Source organism: Dichotomopilus funicola (genome assembly GCF_033296635.1).
Source record: "Dichotomopilus funicola strain CBS 141.50 unplaced genomic scaffold C8A04scaffold_41, whole genome shotgun sequence".
In the NCBI taxonomy this organism is placed as follows: domain Eukaryota; kingdom Fungi; phylum Ascomycota; class Sordariomycetes; order Sordariales; family Chaetomiaceae; genus Dichotomopilus; species Dichotomopilus funicola.
Window position 1 is genome coordinate 21,616 of NW_026944062.1, and position 20,053 is coordinate 41,668.

Sequence of the window (20,053 nt, forward strand, 5' to 3'; positions counted from 1 at the left end):
TTACGATTTTCGGCCGTGCAACCTGCTTCGCGTATCGCATCGCTCCACACCAATTGTCGAGACATTGCCAGCGAGTGAGTTCAGCGGCCGCCGTCGCGGGTCGCTGGCGATCAGCCCGAACCCGTTCCTCGCCCACTTGGACCCTTCGCTGGGTACCCCGACCCCACGATGCAAGCGCAAGGCTCCGCATCGTTCAACGGCGCCTTGCGGTCGTCACCGCACTCGGCCTCCCCACATGCGGCGCATCACCATCATCAACACCGCCATTCTCTGGTTGACCCACAAGATAGCGATGACGGCCAAAATAGTGTTGATGATCTTGACCCCGACGATGATCCGGAGGTAGCTCGTCTCGGGAAGCGCAAGCGGCCTATCTCGGTGTCGTAAGTAGATGTCTATTCTGGCCCGCCTCGGGCGTTCCACCTGGTTTGGCTTGCGCAGTATGGATGCTGACGCCGCCCAGGTGCGAGTTGTGCAAGCAGCGCAAGGTAGGTTCCAATTTTCACCCTCGTGTCGTCGTCCTCGAAACTACCCGCCGGATCTTTGGCTGACTGCTTGGCGGCTCTGTACACTACAGGTCAAATGCGACCGGGGCCAACCATCATGCGGCTGGTGTAGCCGCAACGGCGCGTTATGCGAGTACAAAGAGAGAAAAAAGCCGGGCCTCCGCGCCGGTTACGGTCGCGAGCTCGAGCAACGACTTGACAAGCTCGAGGAAAAGCTCCGCGTACACTCTGAGATCTTGCAGTCGTTGACCACGAACAACAGCCCAACAAGCGGGCATGGCACGGGGCCGACGGGTCTGACACATCAGGGTGCCGCGAGCGTGAGGGATAGCAACGCGAGCATGCCAAGCGACCATGGCACCCCACGAGAAGTGATACCATCGATATTCGGTCGGCCGACCCACGACACAATGCGAACCCCACAGGCCGAGACCGCGTTGTTCTTGCAAAAGCCGTCGCGGTCAATCGATTTCGGAGTGACCGTCGGACAAGTGCATGATAGCTTCCCCTCCGCCAGCGCCATATCACCCCCAAGCCACCTGTCAGGGGCCATGCCGCCCAGCGCTGCGGCCCAGGAATACTATGGACCGCCCCATTCCGCACAACTGCAGTCGCCATCAGTCACGACTCAACATTCGGGACAGCTATCAGCAGAACAGGAGCTACCTCCATATGATCTGCTGTATGCCCTGGTGGACCTTTATTTCAAGCACGTCAATACCTGGTGTCCCATCCTCCACCGCAAAACCACCCTCGACTCGTTATTCGGACCGTCTATGATCGACGAGGAGGACAAAATTTTGTTACACGCCATCGTTGCTACGGCACTACGCTACTCCACGGATGTTAGATTAACAGAAGACAGTCGGCAACGGTTTCATGACGCTTCAAAACAGCGGGTGCTTTTGTATGGGATGGAGCACTTGTCAGTTAAGTCTCTCCAAGCGCTGGTCATCCTGGCTTTGGACCTGTGCGGAAGCAGCAATGGCCCTCCCGGGTGGAACATCATGGCGCTTATCACTCGTGCCGTGGTCACACTCGGGTTGGCGGTGGAAAGCAACTCGTTCTCGGTAGCGCCCAACTACACATCTATTTACACGTTGCGGGCCATGATATTGCCTGAGCCGAGAGACTTCATTGAGGAGGAATCCCGGCGGCGACTCTTTTGGATGGTGTATTTGCTGGACCGATATGCCACAATCGCCACGGCCTTTGACTTTGGGATCGACGATTGCGAGATTGATCGATCACTGCCGTGTCGGGACGACCTGTGGATGAAGAACCAAAAGGTGGATACCCGCTGGTTTCGGGCCGACGATATAAAGCCCGGCGATAGCAATGCCGGCGGGGGATCAGAACCCGAAATCGACAAACCTGAAAACCTCGGCGCCTTTAGCTATTACATCGAGATTTTAGGCACACTTTCCAAGATTCACAAGTTCCTCAAGCAGCCCGTCGACATCAGCGCGTTGTCAGATGTCGAGACCTGGCAAATGCGCTACAAGGAGCTGGACAACACCCTCGCAGCGTGGAAGTTCAACCTCCCCGGGGAATACGGGAACATGGCCAAGCTCTTCCAGCCAGCCTCGGCCAAGACGCTTAACTGCGGCTGGGTGATGCTGCATGCGACCTACCACACTGCCGTCATACGCCTGCACTCGTCGGCCGCCTACCCAACCACGCGGTCCCCGATCTTCACGCCGTCCTACTCGGCATCCCAGCGCTGCCACGCGGCTGTGGAAAACATCGCTGCCCTCTGCGAATTCGTCGTCGCCCAAAACCTCCTATCAAAACTCGGCCCCCCTTTTGCTTTTACCCTCTGGGTTGCCGCGCGCGTCCTGCTCGTACACGGGAGCACTGTCGAGCGGAAGCTACAGGGAGGGCAGATTGGCGCGTTTGTGGACACGCTGCGGGAAATGGGCCGGTACTGGCCCGTTGCGGCCCGTTATTGTAGTCTGTTGAGCCGGGTCCTGGATGAACATCGGGATAGTGAGCAACGCGGGGCTAGCGAGGTCCCGGGCAGCGTCAGGATTCTCGCGGATATGCGGAGAACGGCGTTTGATTTGGACTTTTTGATCAGTCGCCAGCCGAGACACGCTACGCCAGTGATGAATGGGAGCGGGAATGGAACGGGACCAGGAGGGGGAGCAGGTGGTGGTGGTGGAGGATGGCAAAGCCGCTTAGCGAGCGCTACACCTGCGTCGAGAACGCCGGCACCGAATGAGCTGGAGTATCTTGATGTGTTTGACTTTTTCAATGTGCCACGGCTACCGGCTGGGCCGGGCACTTCGGCAGCCGGGGCCGGGGCCGGGGCCGGGGCTGGAGCAGAAGCTACAGGCAGTGGGGTGGATGCTGGCGCGGGCGTCGTGCAAGGGGAGTTTAATATCACGGATTTTATGGTGGATGCCAATCGGGACTGGCTTTTTCAGCAGGGCGAAACTAAGTTCCTAGGGTAAGATATCAGGTTCAGGCACTGGGTGTATATTTTAGTGGTCGGGAAAATAGCGGTATGACGGTGACGATATCTTGTTCATATTTTGGGCGGCTGGTTTCTTGGTCAACTTGCAAGGAACAAAATATTTAGGCGGGCGAAGCCCACGCGGCGACAATCCGAGCTGCAGCGACAATCCCAGCGGGTTTCTGTGGTCCCGCTTTGAAGAAATGGACGAAGCTAACATTTCTCTTGAAGCTCAACGTGCAACATCAAGATCAACGTAAACGGACTGTCGCCTGGATAGTCATGATCGGCAAATATCCCGAAGGCAACCAGGTACGCGGCACAGGTCCGCGTCACCATCCATTGACAAGGAGGATCAGTTCCCCGCCCTTCGGCTGCGTCTGCGCTTGAGGTGCAGTGGCTTGGCAAGGCGGTTTTCCCGCTCGATACGAACTAACAGCTGAGTGCACGAACGGATTGCAAAAGGTCTTTGCATCCCACAGGATGCCATCAACTCTTCTCCCTTCGCTCCCCTTTTCGCTTTGCGCTCTTTCATCCAGAACTCTCACTGTCTCCCAAACACCCACCCGGACCTCGAATCGAAGCCCTGCACGGCATGAAGGACGAAGAACAAACCGAACTCTCGCCATTGGCAGGCGGGTCAGCCCTGGAAATACCCCGACGGCCGTCGAGATGGCGATGGGGCTTGGTTCTCATCGTTTTCCTCTACTACGAAGTCTGCTTGTACATCAGACCACTAAGCCCTATGTTCGAAAGCCAACGATCACCAAGGCCCGGTAAAGAGGAACAGAGTACGAATGCTATCGCGCTCTCAGATAAGCCATGGGAACATGTCTGTCGCTCATTTTTATCTCAATGTTTCTCTGACCAGCTGATCATCGTCGGGGCGCAACGCTAACTCTCCCAGATCACGCCCTCTACCAACCTCGAATGGCATCCCTGCCACACAGACCTAGACGCTACCTTTCTCTGCGCCCGCCTGACCGTGCCGATGGATTATGACCGCCCACTAAACTCATCCCCGAACGTCCCGAAAGTGCACATCGCCCTGCTCCTCCTCCCGGCAGCGCAAAACCAAAACCAAACCGACCCCTCCTCCTCCAAACCAAAATCCCCCTTGCTCGTCAACCCCGGCGGACCCGGCGGCTCAGGCACCGGTCTCGTCCTGCGCGCCGGCGCCGCCCTCCAAGCCGTCCTCGGTCCTGACCAGCCCATCCTCGGCTTCGACCCCCGCGGCGTCCCATTCACCACCCCCACGGCCGACTGCTGGGTCAAACCCCCGCCCGATTCCTGCCTGAATAAGACTTCTTCCACCGACAGCTCCGGCGGTTCCAGCGACTCCGACCGGTGCGCCCAACCTACCCTCCCCGGCCTACTGCGCCGTCTAGAATGGGAAAACACCAACGCCGCGCTCGGCCTGATGCACGCCGACGACCTGTCCACCGTCGCGCGCGTGCGGGCCAGCCAGACAGCCGTCAACGCCATGTGTCGCGAGCGGGATGAGCACCTGGCTGGGGACAGTGGGTTGGCGTGGACGGGCACAGAGCATGTGGCGCGGGATATGGTGAGTATTGTGGATGCGTGGGATGAGTGGGTGGAGAAGGAAGGTGGGGAGGAGAGGGAGTTGAAGGGGAAGCTGGTGTATTGGGGGTTTTCGTATGGGACGTATTTGGGCGCGACGTTTGCGCGGATGTTTCCTGAGCGAGTGGGGAGGGTGATAGTGGACGGGGTGGTTGATGCGGAGTTGTACGAGGAGATGCTGTGGCGGGAGAGTTTGTTGGATGCGGACTCCGTGCTGATACCTTTCTGGGGGTATTGCGCCTCGGCAAAGAAAAGGTGTGCGCTGTATCGGGAAGGGGATAAGATGATAGATGTGAAGAAGAGGTATGATAAGGTGATGGAGATGCTGGAAAAGGACTTCATCACGTTCACGCATCCGCAGCACTATTATCCGGTGCTACTGCAGGCGAGCCTGTTCAAGATGCTGGTGTTTCGGGGGCTGTACACGCCGATGCAGTCCTTTCCGAGCGTCGCGGTGTTGTTGAATATGGTGTTAGAAAAGAATTTCCAGGGGTTGAGCCTTATTTTCCCGGACCCCAAGGCTATGTGTGCGGTCGAGACGTCGCCGGAAATAATGGACTGGCTTACGGATGCCCAACGCGCCATCATGTGCGGCGACAAGACAGTCAGGGTAAGCAAGCAGAGATAATCCCCCAAGACCGCTCAACCCCCAACCTGGGCTAACACACACTTACTTCCACAGGAGGACTGGGCCCCTGAAGTCTGGGCCGACTCCCTCACTGCCATGAGAAACACCTCCCGGTTCGCCGACATCTGGGCGAGCATTATGATCCAGTGCAACAACTGGCAGGTCCCGTCGACGTCCGGCTCCGACAAACTAACCCCCGTCCCAAACCACCCGTCCCGCAAACCGTGGCCCGTCGGACCGCCCGAGACCCCGTGGGCGCCCAAACCCTCTGACCGCATCAAGACCGCCCACCCGCTGCTTTTCCTCTCCAACTCGAACGACCCCGTCACGCCTCTGCACGCCGCCGTCAAAATGGCGCTCAAGTTCGAGGGCGCCGGCATAGTCGAGCAGCGAGGGTTCGGCCACTGCACCATCTCCATGGTATCAACCTGCACGGCCAACATTGTCCGCGACTACCTCAACTCGGACAGGACACCCCCGCCACCGCAAAACGTTTCTCATAAATTCGGCCGTCTCCGGGGTGAGTGGGCGCAATGTCCCGTCAATGAGCGGCCCTGGTTGGGACCGATGTACGGCATTCACGACGTGTGGACGGCAGAGCGGAAAGTTATGGCAGATGGGCTGCGGAACTTGCAGAGGGAGTTTGCGTTATTGGACATGGATGGGTTGGGGAGGAGGATGGATTTCGGCCCGGAGGTAGAGGCTGCTTGGGCTGCGTTGTCGGTTCTGCACACGGAGAGTGATGACGATGGCGAGTTCCCTGATGGTCGGCCCGAGCAATTTCTCGACCGTGAGTCCCTCTGGAGCTAACTTGATCCTCTGTAACGGTCACAGCGGCGCCCACTAAAGTGTGGGGAGTGTGGGGACCGGCCTCGCTGTAATTTAGCCCGAGGTGTGGGGCGAATGACCCCGCGTTTGCTCCGCGCAGCAGGGGCATTCAACCTCATGCGATGTGGGTCTTGGAGTTGGCCCCCTGCAAACCCCCAACATTGGACGAGCATACGATGAGGTGTGACTGAATTATTAGATGCGTGTTTTTTGATATTAGGCAGGAATATATGTGTTCATTTATATTCAATTAGTCTTCCTTTTATACGTTCCATTTAGTCTAGTGGCCGTCGGCCAACTGTCTCTTGACAAATTAATTGAACGTTGGGCCAATTCCTCAAACCACTCACTCAACACCAAAAATTCATCACGAACCCCAGGGAAATTTTGTCCCACCAAAAAATACTCCAAAATGCCCGCCACTAATCTCCTCCTGGGCAAAACCGCCATCATCTCGGGCGGCACTACCGGCATCGGCCGGGCCATCGCTCTCGCCTTCCTCGCTCAAGGCTGCGACGTCGCGGTCAACCACCTCGACCTCGACCGCGACAAGCCCCACCTCACCTCCCTCCTCACCGAAGCCGCGGCCCTCCGCTCCAACGCCAACCCCCCCAACTCCGTCGGCCGCCTCGCCCACCTCCCCGGCGATATCCGCGACCCCGCGACCGGCCCAGCCCTCGTCGCATTCGCTCTTGAAACCTTCTCCTCCTCCCGCCTCGACATCTGCGTCTCCAACGCCGGCATCTGCACCTTCGCCTCCTTCCTCGACCTCTCCCCGGACCTCTTCTCCACCACCGTCCGCACCAACCTCGACGGCGCTTTTTACCTCGTCCAGGCCGCTGCCCGCCAGATGGCCCGCGGCAACTCACCCCCCGGTGGCTCCATCATCGGGATCTCTTCCATCTCCGCGCTTGTCGGCGGTGGCGAGCAGACACATTACACGCCTACAAAAGCCGGGGTGTTGAGTCTAATGCAAAGTACGGCTGTGGCGCTGGGGAAGTATGGGATACGGTGTAATGCGCTGTTGCCGGGGACGATTCGGACGCAGTTGAACGAGGAGGATTTGAAGGATGAGGGGAAGAGGGAGTATATGGAGGGGAGGATACCGTTGGGGAGGACGGGTGAACCAAGGGATTTGGCGGGGCCGGCGGTTTTTTTGGCGAGTGAGGAGTTGAGTGGGTATGTGACGGGGGCGCAGTTGTTGGTGGATGGGGGGTTGTTTGTGAACTTGCAGTAATTAATTAAGGGTCAAAGGTCTCGGTAGGGCTTTCTTGGGCGGTGACCTAGGATACAATTTTAACTATGGCTTCTCCTTTCTGCGTTATTGGCTACTCTCCTCCCCTTGAATTATCGCTCAGATATTCCCTTCCTCTAGCTAATTCTTAGGCAACCTCATCCGGAACGCTAGGATGGCCGGTAGCTGCGTGTAGTTTGCGGTGGACTCAATGCGGTTCGGCTCAGCGGCCTCGGTAGTAAAAGCGAGCTCCTCCATGGCGTCCATCACCAGACCAGCTTTGAAGAAGGGCGAGAACACGTCTTGGATCGGGCGATGGATGTAAAGCTATCAGGTTTAGCACCTTGCCCACTGCCATGGACTCATCCCATATTCGTTAGTACTCACCTGTTTCGCCGGCTGCCCCGGAATCGCAATTCCCTTTGCCGGTGGCACAGACATATACTCCTTCACGAGTTTACCGCGGACGATCTCTTGGTCACCGGTCATCGGGTTATACGAGACCTCAACAATGCGAGATGCGTTCGATGTGAAGAAGACAGGGTGCAACAACGTGGCAACAAACCTAAGGTATCACACACACTTCAGCACAGCAAACCCTTATCATCAACCCCTATCATCACCTCCCGTGAAAAAAGGTGAAAGGGACAGGAGATGACTTACACCCCACCAGGCACCAACAACTCCCTCAACGCCTTCGCAAGCGGTCCCAACTCCGCCACATCCATAATCGCCATATTCATCAACACCACCCCAAACCTCCCCTCTTCCTCCTGCAACCCTCTCAGTTCCTCCTCACTCGTCACATCCACCCTTCGAAACTTAATCCGTCCCTCCCGATCCCCATACCCCTTCGCAACCTCCAACATACCTTCACTAGCATCCGCAGCCACGACCTCGCCGGGTTCACCCCCCGATTCCTGCAGCTTATCAGCTAACCAGCGCGCGCAGAGGCCATTGCCCGTGGCCAAGTCAAGTACGCGTCCGCCGGAGGAGAGGAAGGGACCGAGGAAACGGGTGAGGCAGGGCTCTTGCAGTCGGCGCCAGTATTTGTTGCCGTCTTTGGTGATGGCTGCGTCCCAGTAAGCTGCGTTGGCATTCCAGGAGGCGATGGCCTCGGGGCCGAGGGGAGGTTGTGGGGTGGGTTGGGTGGACATGGCTGGCTCGTTGGTTAGGGGTTGAGGTAAATCGTTTTGGTGAGTCTGGGAACTGGGAAGAGGAAGATGGGGGTAGCGTTTGGATTCAATATGGCTCCTTGAATCCAAATGGTTTTTTTTTTGGTTTTTTTTCAGTTTCTTGGTTCGCAACTCTCGGCAAACGACGCTTGGCGTCATAACATGCACATGTTGCCGAGTGACTCAGACCGGCAAAAGCTGCAACTTGCTGCATTCCGTTTACCGCCAATTATTTCTGCGATTTGTAACTGGTGTTTCCGCTTTTTGCCCCTAAGGAGGCCCTCACTTATATCAACTGTGAAACAAGAGATTCACAGGCACCTGGCTCGAGCAGCTACCTCGATAATGAGCCATTGATTGAAAAACTGGCTGTCCTTTCCGACGGTGGGGACGAACAGCGAGCCAGCTGCTGCCTGCCAGATCTCGTGCAGTTACCAGCGCCAGATTATTAGGCGCAGTCAGTGTAGTAAATAAGGGAGGGTAATGGCCGGGCCTTTAGCGTTAAGGATGATAAATTAAACTGCATGTGAATGTTAATGTACGGGGCTATGTCGGACATATATTGTTGATGAATTATTATCAAGATTTGTCGGACTTAGATCACCCTTCTTCTTCCATTCTCGATACATTCTTAATTGCAAAGGTCAGCTACTTGAAAATCCTTCTTCCCTTAGTGACTCCTTCCGATCCAGTTTCATGCTGGAGTTCCCATCATCTAGCGCCCTGCTAAAAAGAAGAAAAAGAAAGAAAAAAAAGAGCAGAAAGCCCTCCAAGTACCCGCCACAGTCCTCATATCCTCCCGCACTAACAGATAAAACCCGCATTGTAAGCGACTGTAGGCTCAGGGTAACAATGAAAATGCAGTTAGATCAAATCAGGATCTACACACTTACCTTCAATCTCCCTTATCTCACCGCCTGGTAACTCCTAACAGTTACAGTGCGCATTCAACCCTCCATCAGTGACTGAGCAGCATTTCGACTCGGAACACAGCGCAGACAACACCCAGTTGCCATTTCGGCACACCCAGAGCGCGAGGCCGTCACAGTTCCAGTGACTATTCGTACACGGCTGAGTTGGAGGCGGCGGGAAGGGAGTGTCCGCAGCGTTACGCGGGGAGACGTGAGAAGGGTTAGCCGAGGGGACGGCTAGACTCTGAGCCGACGATGCAAGACCGAGCAGGGCGATGGTGGTCGTGAGGAGCTGCATTTTAGGATCTTTTGGATATTGTGATGAAAGAGGTTGAGAGCCAATTGTAACAGTGAATGACTTATAATGTTTGTGGATGTGGTTTTGAGAGTGACGCCCTGATAGCAGTCTGACAGGAAGGAGGCCACCTCGCTTTATAAGTAGATACCTACTAGGTTCTTATTATACCCCAGCAGTTAATTACTTCGGTTCTTTCTTCCCTACCTAAGTAGGTACCTCCCGTATTCTGCCGCTTCCGTTACTTGCCAAAGCTGTTCCAGTCGCCCCTTCCCCCAAGCCTTTCCGGGTCTCCTTTGGGAAGTCACGAGCAAACCACAGCTGGGCCCTGGCCAACTACGGAAGTGTTGCAGTCAACAATTTCTCCTGTGGGCGCTTAGGCCTGAACAAACACAATCCCGCCCCAGCACCCTCTGCATCCCAAGGTGGAAGAGAAAAATGGAATGTAGACCCACGCTTTAGGACCCCGAGGGCAAACATGAAGAAACTAGCCAATGATTCGATCACCCGAGACCTTCGCATTGGGCCCCATAACTAAGGGCCATTCATTCCATCCTAATAGCAATGTGTTCCACAAAATCAAAATCACACAGCCAACGGCTTCTATTAATAATTACCCCTTGCGAGTCATGGCCGCAGATAGGTTGTCACTGAAGGCGCCAGCCTTTCACGCCGCTTTTACCCGGAATTTCGGTGCTTTCAAAAACACTCAAACTCCCAAGAAACCCCGAAGCGCAGTTAATATGTGTATCGCCCCTGGTGGCTAAGGTGGGAATGTTGGCAAACAATAGGGCTCTGGCGCTTGCAAGTCTTGGAAGCCCAAACCAGCACCCACTGCGGCCGCCTGCGGTTACTGACCTGACACGGGACCATAATCGGGCATCTTGGTTGGGTTTTATCAAGCGCTGGAGGAAATTCGAACCAACAAGGAAAATGGCTATCAGGCCTGAAAGGCGCTTGTGGTTAGTCCGCTAACGATGTTTCCCTCCACAGTCCAAAACAAACCGGAACACAAATGGGTCTTCACTGACAAGTAGATTACAGCTTGGACTGCCATATCCAGCAAGCTCCTGACAAATTTCATTCATCTTGGGAGGTAGGCACAAGCAATCAAGGCGACATGTAACATCGAGATATGTGGGGCATCGAGAATCGAGATCTTGAAGAACACCATGATCATTAAGAGATGGGATCCTAACGGGATTGCTGAAACCACCTATAGGACCCACCTAGTATCCTATGATCTTCTGTTTCAAATTTGTTATCTCCCACTGTCCATTGTCGAGCTTTGCTTACGACGATCAAGTTGCCCAATACGACCAAGAAAGGCAAGGGAGGATAACATAAAAGAAGAATAGAAACCCATATTTAATATCCCCGTCCCCTAAATGTTTAGTAGACATCAAAGCTACAAATCAAACAGTCAACAACCGCACTTTGAATCCCCAATCTGCAACAACTCCAGAAGTACTCACCCTCATACCATCACCACATCCTCTAGCAGGTGCAGTGCGCATTCAACCCGCCGTCCGTAACCGAGCAGCAGCCGGCCGAGGAGCAGACCGCGGATAGGACCCAGTTGCCGTTGGAGCAGACCCGGAGGTTGCTGCCGCTGCAAGACCAGTAGCCGTTTGTGCAGGGAAGGCTGGTGCTGACTGGTGGTAGGGCACGGCTGGTTTGGGTGGCAGATACGGCGAGGGCGGTGGCGGCGAGGCCGAGGAGGGTGAGGGTGATGGTGGTGAGTTGCATTTTGGCGGTTTTGGAGGGGGTGACTAGGTAATTATGATGAGGGTGTGGGTTTGAGGAAGTCGATGGCTCTGAGAAGTGTTGAGTTGTTGAGTGCTAGAGTAATGTTGCGATCAAGAGAAGGGGAAGGCAACCTCTTTATACTAATTAATCTTTGTTAACCAAACTGTCTTTTGCCTCTTTGTCAGCCTTTTACCCAGAGTTCTCTTGGCTTTACTCCCGTTGGTCTTTTCTACTCGCCGTTTTTCGGAATGTTACAGCAACGAACGGCCAACTGTGGATATGATAAGCGAACAACCACTCGTGTGGATGATTTTACGGTTTTACCGCGTATTTCACATGCATCGCAGGATTCTATCGCATGAACTCGGGACCGCCAGGGTTAATTACCCCTGTGTGCGTTCATAAGAGGAAGACAACCGGGAACGGCTGCGAGTTCGCGTCTGGAAGAGTTCAAGACGCGGCCCCCAAGTGTTATTTGTTGTGGGCCCTCCCATCTCAACCCCACATTCAAGGTCTCAACATGTGCAAACCCCGCGATCCAAATCGCGGCGCACGGCCTCAAGCCTTCCCAAACGCCTGCAGTCATCTTGCTTGCCGTCTTTGGCGGTGAACAGTCCACAGTGCTGAACCTTGGGAAACAGGCCAAGAATCCCTTGAGGCTGAATATCGGTGGGTTTATGTAACAGGGATGGATCACACAATAGGCGACGCACTGTAAGTGTAACCAAGAGTTGGAAGGGAAGGGTTGGGAGTTGTCATTGGAGCACGGAATCGCAACATCCAATTGAAAGAGTTATTATCGGTTGACAATACGAACTAGGCAACGCAGAGCCTTGCTAAGGAATCTGCATCCTGCATCCATCGAAACATACTTCCTAACCGAGACTCAGAAACCAAGTAACCACCACATTTTGCTTCTCCAACTTCCTTATCCAGGGCTGAACTCGCCGATCCTGTCCTGTATCCAAAGGTTACTGTGACACCCCTAAGGCCTATAGCTTTGAAGTGTGTTAGAGCCTTGTTCAACGAACCCCGAACATTCCTTGTGAATAATACGATGAGAAACTTACAATCCATCAACCAAAACGAAATCCCTTAACACGTGCAGTGCGCATTGGTGCCGCCATTCGTTACGGAACAGCACTGCCAAGACGAGCAGACAGCCGACGTGACCCAGGTTCCGCCGCTGCAGATTTTGAGGGTTGCTCCGCTGCAGTTCCACCGGCCATTGATACAGCTGCGGTCCTCGATGAGCGTGTATTTCGGGAATGGGTTAGGAAGAGCGAATGCTGTTGCCGAGGAGACTAGGCCAAGGGTGGCCAGAGTGATGGTAGTGAGTTGCATGATGAAGTGGTAATTATAATTTTTGGAAGATACTGATATCCACAGCGAGTTGTCGTTCAGTTGTGGTTGAGAGGTGAGAGACTGGAAATGGGCAGCGTGTCCTCTAAATAAGTTGTTGATAATGGGGAAAAAAGGTTGTATCCGTATCTGACCGGAGAATGGCTCGGCGATATTTCCTCACCGACTATGCTTCGCGACAAGGTTGTCACTATTTACAAGTGCTAGGACTAGCGGAGAATGTTCGCTTTGGGAATTTTGCCATTATTCCCAGAGGAGCGAACCGCCACCAATCCCTCGTACTCGAGTACAACGCTGACACTGCCCAGGGATATCGCATGTTGTCGCCTAATTACCGTTAGCGCTATCTGCCCGTCAGGTGCATTCACCTCGTCCACTTCTTGACCCAGTTTAAGGGCCTTTAAGAACAGAAAAGATGTGGTCTCGTCCATTCCCTAGGTGGGGCAGCGAGGCTCACATGAAAGTCTGGCGTCAGCACCAAAAGATGAGATGCATATTCTCTGCGTGTCATCGAATGCAAGTGGGGTCGGTTGAAGGGGAGGGAAATCGTGAGATTTAAATTGTTTACCAGGAAACGCCCCAAGAACCGTGCAGGGTCACCAGCCCCTCAACTCCCAAAGATCTTCGGCCGGAAAATCCCCCAAAACACTCCGCCCAGGACTCCCCGCTCCATTGTTTGTGTGCGACTTCCACCTCCGAATTCCCCAGGCAAAACACCGCTGAAAATGAAAGATGATTAAAAAGAGAAAAAAAAGGGAAATGTGGAAATGTGGAAATGTAAATGTAAAGCAAGGCAATGGAAAAAATGATGACCCCCCAACCCGTTCCTTCCTCCCGTCAATGGATATCCCTCATCACTTAAGCATGTGCTACCCTCCACTCCACCGCAGCCTGCCCTCCCTGATCCCGACCACACAAAACCGTGCTTGAGGCAGCCACCCGCCCATCTTGCGCCTGCCCGGCACCCGCATACCCGCGAATGTAGAACCGTAGATCATTCGTTCCAAACTGATAGTCCACCACGTCGGGCTGCGCGAGCCGCACCTCAAAGGCGCAGGTCCCGCTGCTCGCCAAGCGTGTCCATCCGTCGGCCGACGCCTTCCGGGATTGTGTTTCGGCGGACGAGATCGCCCATCGGCCCGGACCGGGGTTCTTTTGGTAAAGGGCCGTGCAGTCGGAGGCGAGTGGGGCCGAGTTGCCGTAGGCGTAATGGAGGACCGCAGCCTCGCCGCAGTAATCGTCGTCTGTTACGGGAGAATAGTCGGCGCGCGCAGATAATGGTGTGGTAGGGGCCGAGAGGGCTGTGGTAGCCAGGGCCGCAAGGGCCAGAAATTTGGTGTTGAGAAACAACATGATGGATTGTTGTTTGTAATTAGGTTTGGTTGCGCGAAGGTGATGTTATTTTATGTTTGGAGACTTGGAATCGCTTGACGAAGCCCGGTATCGATGTGTTTGGGATATCGATGTTGAAACTGTGGTTTGTGGAAGAGTGGTGGGCGAGGGTTTGTATGGGGAAAGGGCAAGATTTATATACCTTCCCACAACTGCCTCCATCTCCATCACAAGGCCATTGAAAGAACGTTGGCCATCACGCTTTTTTAGCCCTGTCACCGCACCCGAGACATTTCATCTCATCACATCAATGGGCATGCTGGTAGGCGCAACAAACAACGCAAGAACCCCAGACTAACAGCAAAAGCCCAGATTCGGACCGAGATCTGCAAAAATCAACGGCCTTGTTCATGAACCGAAGGTCCCAAGACTCGAACCGAACAAAGCATCGAACCATCAACGCATGACATGCCCCCACCTGGACCGCACATCAAGACCACCCACAAACCACCCACAAAAGCCACCACGATCCCCTCCTCGGGAACCACAACCATTAACGCATGAACGTGGTCAACAAGCTCCTTCTCCCACTTGAGATGATCACAAGATGGAGCTCTCAGTCCCCCTTTCTTTGTTTCTTTGGCCGCGCTCCAATCGTTCACTCAACGAATGATGTGCATCCCCACCTTCCAGATTCGGTAATCCTTCGGAGCTCCGGGCCCAACCGAAGCAGCCAAAAGTGTGCTCGTCACAGGGGTTCTCCAGCTCTTCAGCGGCAAACGCAGCACCCTATTCGCTAGCATTACAGGCCAATCACACCACGTGCCGGCATGCCCAGCAAGTCGATCAGGCCATGTCGGCTGGGCAGAAGGATGATGGTCCAGGAGATGGCATCACTGGAAGAACCTGCCAGAGGCAACCTAAAAAACCGTGACAGGCAACTGTGAGCCCTGGTTGGCGCGCAAGACTCAACGAGAGTTCCGAAGCACCAATGCAGCGAATGTGCTGAGCACACAAAACGCCACACGACGACCACGACCCGATGCACTGTGATGCAGCGACGCAGGGCGAGGCGAGTGCCCAATGCACCTGTGCTGTGCAACCCCGGAAGAAGGTCTTCGGGTTGGTCGGGCTGGTCGCAACAACGGGTCTAGCGATGTCACAAGGGAAGATGGATTAACATTTCGGATCGGAGTGAAAGCGCTTGAATTCATGCGCCTGCAGAGTGACGGCCTTTTTGGGATGCGTGATCTGAATCAGGGGGCTGCATGTTCTTGTCTGTCTTTTTTCCACAACTCGCCATGTGGCAGAGAGAGATCCACCTCAACACGTGGAATCAGTGTTGTTGCTGACACAGCGGCCCCGATTCTACGGTCTACCACAACAACATGTTTTAACCTTCATTATTGTTCACATCCTGCGGTTCCCCGCCCTCAAACCTGCAACACAAGCCTTCTGAGCAGTTAGGGGGCCTAAGGGGGCCGCCAAACCGCAAACAAAATCTGATCTTCTCCACGCTCAGTCATGGGCCAAATCCTACTGTAATTATTGCTTTCTCAAAGTCGGAGAAACAACAAGGTTGAGATATCCCCCGTTTATTGGCGACCCTAGATCAAATCATCCAGGGCAATGCGGCGCCCCGCAGATTCTTGACGACTTCTGCCTTCTCCGCGTGCTTTCTCATGGCTCATTTCGATAATTACTGTAGGCGAGGAGGTAAGTAGAGAAACTTCTATAACTGAGTGGGGGATGTTCCCTCTGTCTTTATTTACTATCTCACAGTCCAACTCAATATTAACTATCTACCTCATTCTTCTTACCTTGATTAATGAAAACATGCTGATGCTGTTAAGCGAGGCTTAGATGCTACATTATGCCCTTTCGGCGACCTCATCTTTTACCCCTCCTTAAGCACATTCATATGACCCCTTATTATGCTGACCCGTAGCCTAGCAACCGGTTTTGACAACGGGCAGGCTGGTGCGTGGCCGTCCTGTTCCAAAACCCAGCCCATCGGCCGACCGCTCGCCCGTTCACCCAATCACTTCGTTTCCTTTCCCATCCATCCCGGTGTCCCTCATACCCGCGGGACCGTGCGAACACTAATGTGTTTAATCACCCAGTTGGGCGGCGGCACAAAAAATGGCCACACTGGAACCTCTCCGGCCTTTGCCCCTGGGTCCAAGAGTACCGGCGGAACGTAAAGACTCCTCAACCACTCCGTCGACGAAACCATCTGCTCTGAAAACTGCTCCCCCACACAAAATATCACAATGATTATGTCTTCCGCATCTTGCGGATCATCTTCCCTGACCTTCGGCGGTAACAACATCGTCAGGTCGCCGGTTCTTTGCTGTCGTGGGGGGACGCGGACATTCCATAAGAGTGTGTTGATCCTCCACGAGCTGTTGAGGCTCAACATGTGAACATACGCCGGGTGTATCTCCGTTCGGTTGGTAATAACGTAGCTCAGGGTGTCCCCGTCGTGCGACTGCAGCTGGCGACCTTTCTCATTGTGGTGTTGACCACTGGTTTTATTGAAAAACCGCACAGTGAACCATTCTGCTGGCAACGGGGAATGTGGTTGGTAGCGCGTCAACGATCGAACGGCGTGGAATGTTGCGACTGCCCGAACCAGTGCCGCCAATCTTTGCAAGATGTCGGGGACGTTGACTTGGATTTGGGGCATCCTTGGAATCGGGGTTCGAAAACGGTCCGTGAGGGCAAGATGATGTGTTGTAATGGCCACGACCGTCAGATCATGGCTTTGCTATGGCGCATTCTCAAAACAATCGGCCCCCCAGGGCTGCTTCGCGGAACTTGGCGCAAGTGCAGTCTCTAAAACCTCCCGATTTCCCGTTAATACAGGTAAACCAAGGTGGACATACAGGAGCATGCCCTGGTACCACTTCCGGAGGTCTTCCGTGATCCTCAAGTTAAGTTGGTTAACATCTGGTTGATCGCCAGCGACCACCTGGTGCACGTGGTGGTGCCAAAAGAAATGTGCGTAATTCGCGAAGGTGAGCTCTGCGTAGTCCCATCGATGGTACTCAACAGTGCTCTCCGATGGGTTGTCGACTCCCTTGAACCTAGACGGCACACTCAGAGGCAATGAAAGATACAAGATGCAACTCTCTGCCATGATCTTGTGACAGCCCTGCATGGTGACTTCCCCCAGCCAGTCCGGTTTCCGATGACCGTTGTCACCAGAGCCTGCGAGCAGAAAGTCTTTGGCTGTTTGATGGATAAAATAAACTCTGCCATTGTACACGTCCAAGAAGTACTTGCAGGCGTCGAGAATCCAGCTGCGAAAACAGCCCTCGTCCTGGAGGCCCAAGCCATGCTTGCTACCGTTGGGAAGGTCGCGGATGTTCAGCGCCACGTTGATCTCCTGAAGAGTTAATGGTCGTGTAGCAGCAAGCACAAGTTGGAATAATCGTTTGACGTCGTCTCGCTGTGATTCGCGGACCCGACTGAGAATCCCAACATACGCTTCCTTGACAGTGGCGGGTAGTTTCTTGAATACCTCGATCCAGCCACGTGGTACCCTGGGTATGCCGTCCCGCAGCTTCAGATCCAGATAGTCAAACAATAGTTTGACATACAGGTATGTTCGGTCTTCTTTGGGCCGAATCATCTCCAAGAGCTCCTGTCTTAATGCCGGATCCTGGATACATCGCAGGGCAAATCCGTCGAAACGGGCGACAACCACTTGTTCGATATCCTTGCTGATATGCCGGAGGCAGTGGGGGTCTTCTTCTAACCTCAGAATGGTAGCATGCGGGGAGCTCATTAACGGAGAGGCCGACACGGGTGGGCGCAGGGTTAAGAAGAACTTGATTCGGGCCTCTGGGTTGGCGAGATAGTGGGTGATCTTCTGGCACAGCTTTGTTCCCGAGTCCAGGTCACACTCGTCAAATGCGTCCAGAACAACAGTGACGCTTCCGGGATCACAATCCTGCGTTGCCTCTTCCAAAACATCCCAGAGTAGGTCAAAGTTGCATCGCACTTCTTCTGGGAGCAGGTGGTCGATCCTGTAGCTTACGCCGTCCACGAGATGTGGTTGCTCACGGAACAGTTCGTCCAAAACTCTGCAAAGAGCCGTGGTAGAGGCATTTTGTCCTTTACCGTTATCCTTGAAGAAGAACCCACATACTGTCGTGTTTCTCCATTTCCGGAGCTCGGTTAGTAAACACTTGGACAAGACCGATTTTCCCGAGCCAGGAATCCCTTCCAGAATAAAGGCACCAGAAGAGTTAGCGGCCCAGGCAACGAAGGAAGGGTGTGTGAGAACCCCAGCCCCCGTGCCGTCTTGAGGAGAATCGATGCTGTCGAGGTACGCCTGGTACACAGCGTAGGGGAGATCGTCCGGAAATTTGAACTTGAGGAGCGTTTCTATGCGTTGTTTGTGCAGCGCATCTTCGGAAAGCGTGTGGAGCTTGTCTAGCAGATGTTGTTCGTAGTTGAGAGTCATGTACTCTTCAAGACGTTTTTCGCTCTCTTTGATCTCCGAAAGCATGCATTCCCAATCATCAAGCTTGAGAATGTCCCTCGATAATGTGGTGAGCGGTCGGCAGTAGGTGTAATACGCTCGCAAGTGATACTCGATCAGAAGCTTGTACAACGCCACGATTTCGTCGTATATAGAATGCCGCAAAGCGGAGAAACTCTGCGGGCTTTTCCAGTACTCGCGGTTGAGGAGATCGAGAACTTGACCATACCACGTAAATCGTGACATGACATAGGCGAATCCGGATTCTCGGGCGGCGATTTGCTCAGCATGATTCACAATCACCTGCACACTTTAGTGGGTGATACAACCAGGAGCAATATACTAACTAGGCTTACCGGCAGCACAATGGTGCAAATTCCGGTCCAAGCAAGAGACGCAGGTGGCGATGCAGACAGGGCCAAACCGACGACATCCCGAGTCTTCTGGATGAATTGTATAGCCGAAGACACGATACCCTGGTGTGCTGACTCTTTCCTGACCATCTCCACGTGCTCCTGTGCCAGTCTTGTAAAGCCATGCTCGCCGATGCTACTCCGTTCGTCGTCGTCGCTCGCAGGGTCCAGTTGCACGAAGGACGGCCGCCGATGTGTAGTCGTTTTGCCCTTTGTTGCGGCGGCAAAGAGCTTTTCGTAGTTGCTAACTAGAGGTTGCAATGACTCGTCGCATTTGACTTGGTTGTATGCATGCTCCCAGATCTCGCAAGCGACTAGAATGATGTCCTGGTGGTAGACGAGGCCCGGGCTGCTCGCCGCTAACGGCGACGTATCAAAGGAAGAATACCGAGATCTATCACGGCCAAGATAACGAGGCGATGGCGCAAGGGTGGATGATGGACGGCGATACGCTGGGGCGCTGACCGTTCGGCGGTCAGGGGACGGGTTGCGGGAAGAGGATGCTGAGAAAGGTGATAGAAGTGGGACTGCAAACGGGGAAGATACGATGGCTGGCAAGGTGTTTGGTGTGTTTGGTGCTGGCGACGGCGTAGAGGGTCTTGGTAATAAGTGAGTTGACGTTTTCGTCGGGGTGGTCGGTTGTCCATAAGGACTTCTGCCGTCCTTGATTCGCCGCCGAGAAGGAAAAGCACAACAAGTGCCGAGATTAAAAGGCATTTTGGACGAGCAGCGCGACGATGCCAATGTTGTTTCTATTGGAAAGTTTGCAAATAACCAAGAATTAAATGATTTAATTTCTTACATACAGGCTTTTGTAAAAGCATTCTCCAGATTTTTGTATCGCTGAGTCACTTGATGAGTATAACGGGATACCTCCATCGCGCCTGCTCGATACGGTTGTGGAATAGATGTGCCACGGTCGAGACTGCCGCATTCTGATAATATCTGATTGCTGAGTGAATTGCTGCGTCAGCCCCTGACTCACGATAAGGTTGGACCTCGCAGGCCGATGACCTCATGCGCCGGGTCCGAGTAGATCAGACCCATGTCCGACCACCGGATGAAAACATTCTCAATTTCCTATATAAA

The 20,053-nt window shown here is 54.1% G+C and overlaps 7 protein-coding genes across 7 annotated transcripts; 3 read left to right on the forward strand and 4 right to left on the reverse strand.

Annotated features, from left to right (window-relative positions):
* Positions 1-168: 168 nt before the first annotated feature.
* Positions 169-2,962, forward strand: C8A04DRAFT_29611 (fungal-specific transcription factor domain-containing protein; the record flags this gene model as incomplete). The annotated part of the gene is made up of 3 exons (XM_062781067.1): positions 169-383; positions 464-488; positions 578-2,962. The coding sequence occupies 3 exons, from the start codon at positions 169-171 to the stop codon at positions 2,960-2,962; spliced, it is 2,625 nt and encodes an 874-aa protein (XP_062636030.1).
* Positions 2,963-3,246: 284 nt separating this feature from the next.
* On the forward strand, positions 3,247-6,310 carry C8A04DRAFT_38056 (TAP-like protein-domain-containing protein; the record flags this gene model as incomplete). The annotated part of the gene is made up of 4 exons (XM_062784095.1): positions 3,247-3,276; positions 3,872-5,155; positions 5,228-5,869; positions 6,281-6,310. The coding sequence occupies 4 exons, from the start codon at positions 3,247-3,249 to the stop codon at positions 6,308-6,310; spliced, it is 1,986 nt and encodes a 661-aa protein (XP_062636031.1).
* Positions 6,311-6,413: 103 nt separating this feature from the next.
* On the forward strand, positions 6,414-7,238 carry C8A04DRAFT_13056 (uncharacterized protein; the record flags this gene model as incomplete). Its single annotated transcript, XM_062777565.1, has 1 exon — positions 6,414-7,238. One exon carries the CDS (start codon positions 6,414-6,416, stop codon positions 7,236-7,238), a length of 825 nt encoding a protein of 274 aa, XP_062636032.1.
* A 138-nt stretch (positions 7,239-7,376) lies between these two features.
* C8A04DRAFT_29614 (ribosomal protein L11 methyltransferase) lies at positions 7,377-8,392 on the reverse strand (the record flags this gene model as incomplete). The annotated part of the gene is made up of 3 exons (XM_062781068.1): positions 7,377-7,562; positions 7,623-7,800; positions 7,899-8,392. The coding sequence occupies 3 exons, from the start codon at positions 8,390-8,392 to the stop codon at positions 7,377-7,379; spliced, it is 858 nt and encodes a 285-aa protein (XP_062636033.1).
* A 2,721-nt stretch (positions 8,393-11,113) lies between these two features.
* Positions 11,114-11,365, reverse strand: C8A04DRAFT_29615 (uncharacterized protein; the record flags this gene model as incomplete). Its single annotated transcript, XM_062781069.1, has 1 exon — positions 11,114-11,365. The coding sequence occupies one exon, from the start codon at positions 11,363-11,365 to the stop codon at positions 11,114-11,116; it is 252 nt and encodes an 83-aa protein (XP_062636034.1).
* A 2,220-nt stretch (positions 11,366-13,585) lies between these two features.
* Positions 13,586-14,080, reverse strand: C8A04DRAFT_13000 (uncharacterized protein; the record flags this gene model as incomplete). Its single annotated transcript, XM_062777543.1, has 1 exon — positions 13,586-14,080. One exon carries the CDS (start codon positions 14,078-14,080, stop codon positions 13,586-13,588), a length of 495 nt encoding a protein of 164 aa, XP_062636035.1.
* Positions 14,081-16,136: 2,056 nt separating this feature from the next.
* C8A04DRAFT_29617 (uncharacterized protein) lies at positions 16,137-20,011 on the reverse strand (the record flags this gene model as incomplete). Its single annotated transcript, XM_062781070.1, has 4 exons — positions 16,137-16,749; positions 16,948-18,854; positions 18,908-19,424; positions 19,950-20,011. The coding sequence occupies 4 exons, from the start codon at positions 20,009-20,011 to the stop codon at positions 16,137-16,139; spliced, it is 3,099 nt and encodes a 1,032-aa protein (XP_062636036.1).
* Positions 20,012-20,053: the final 42 nt, after the last annotated feature.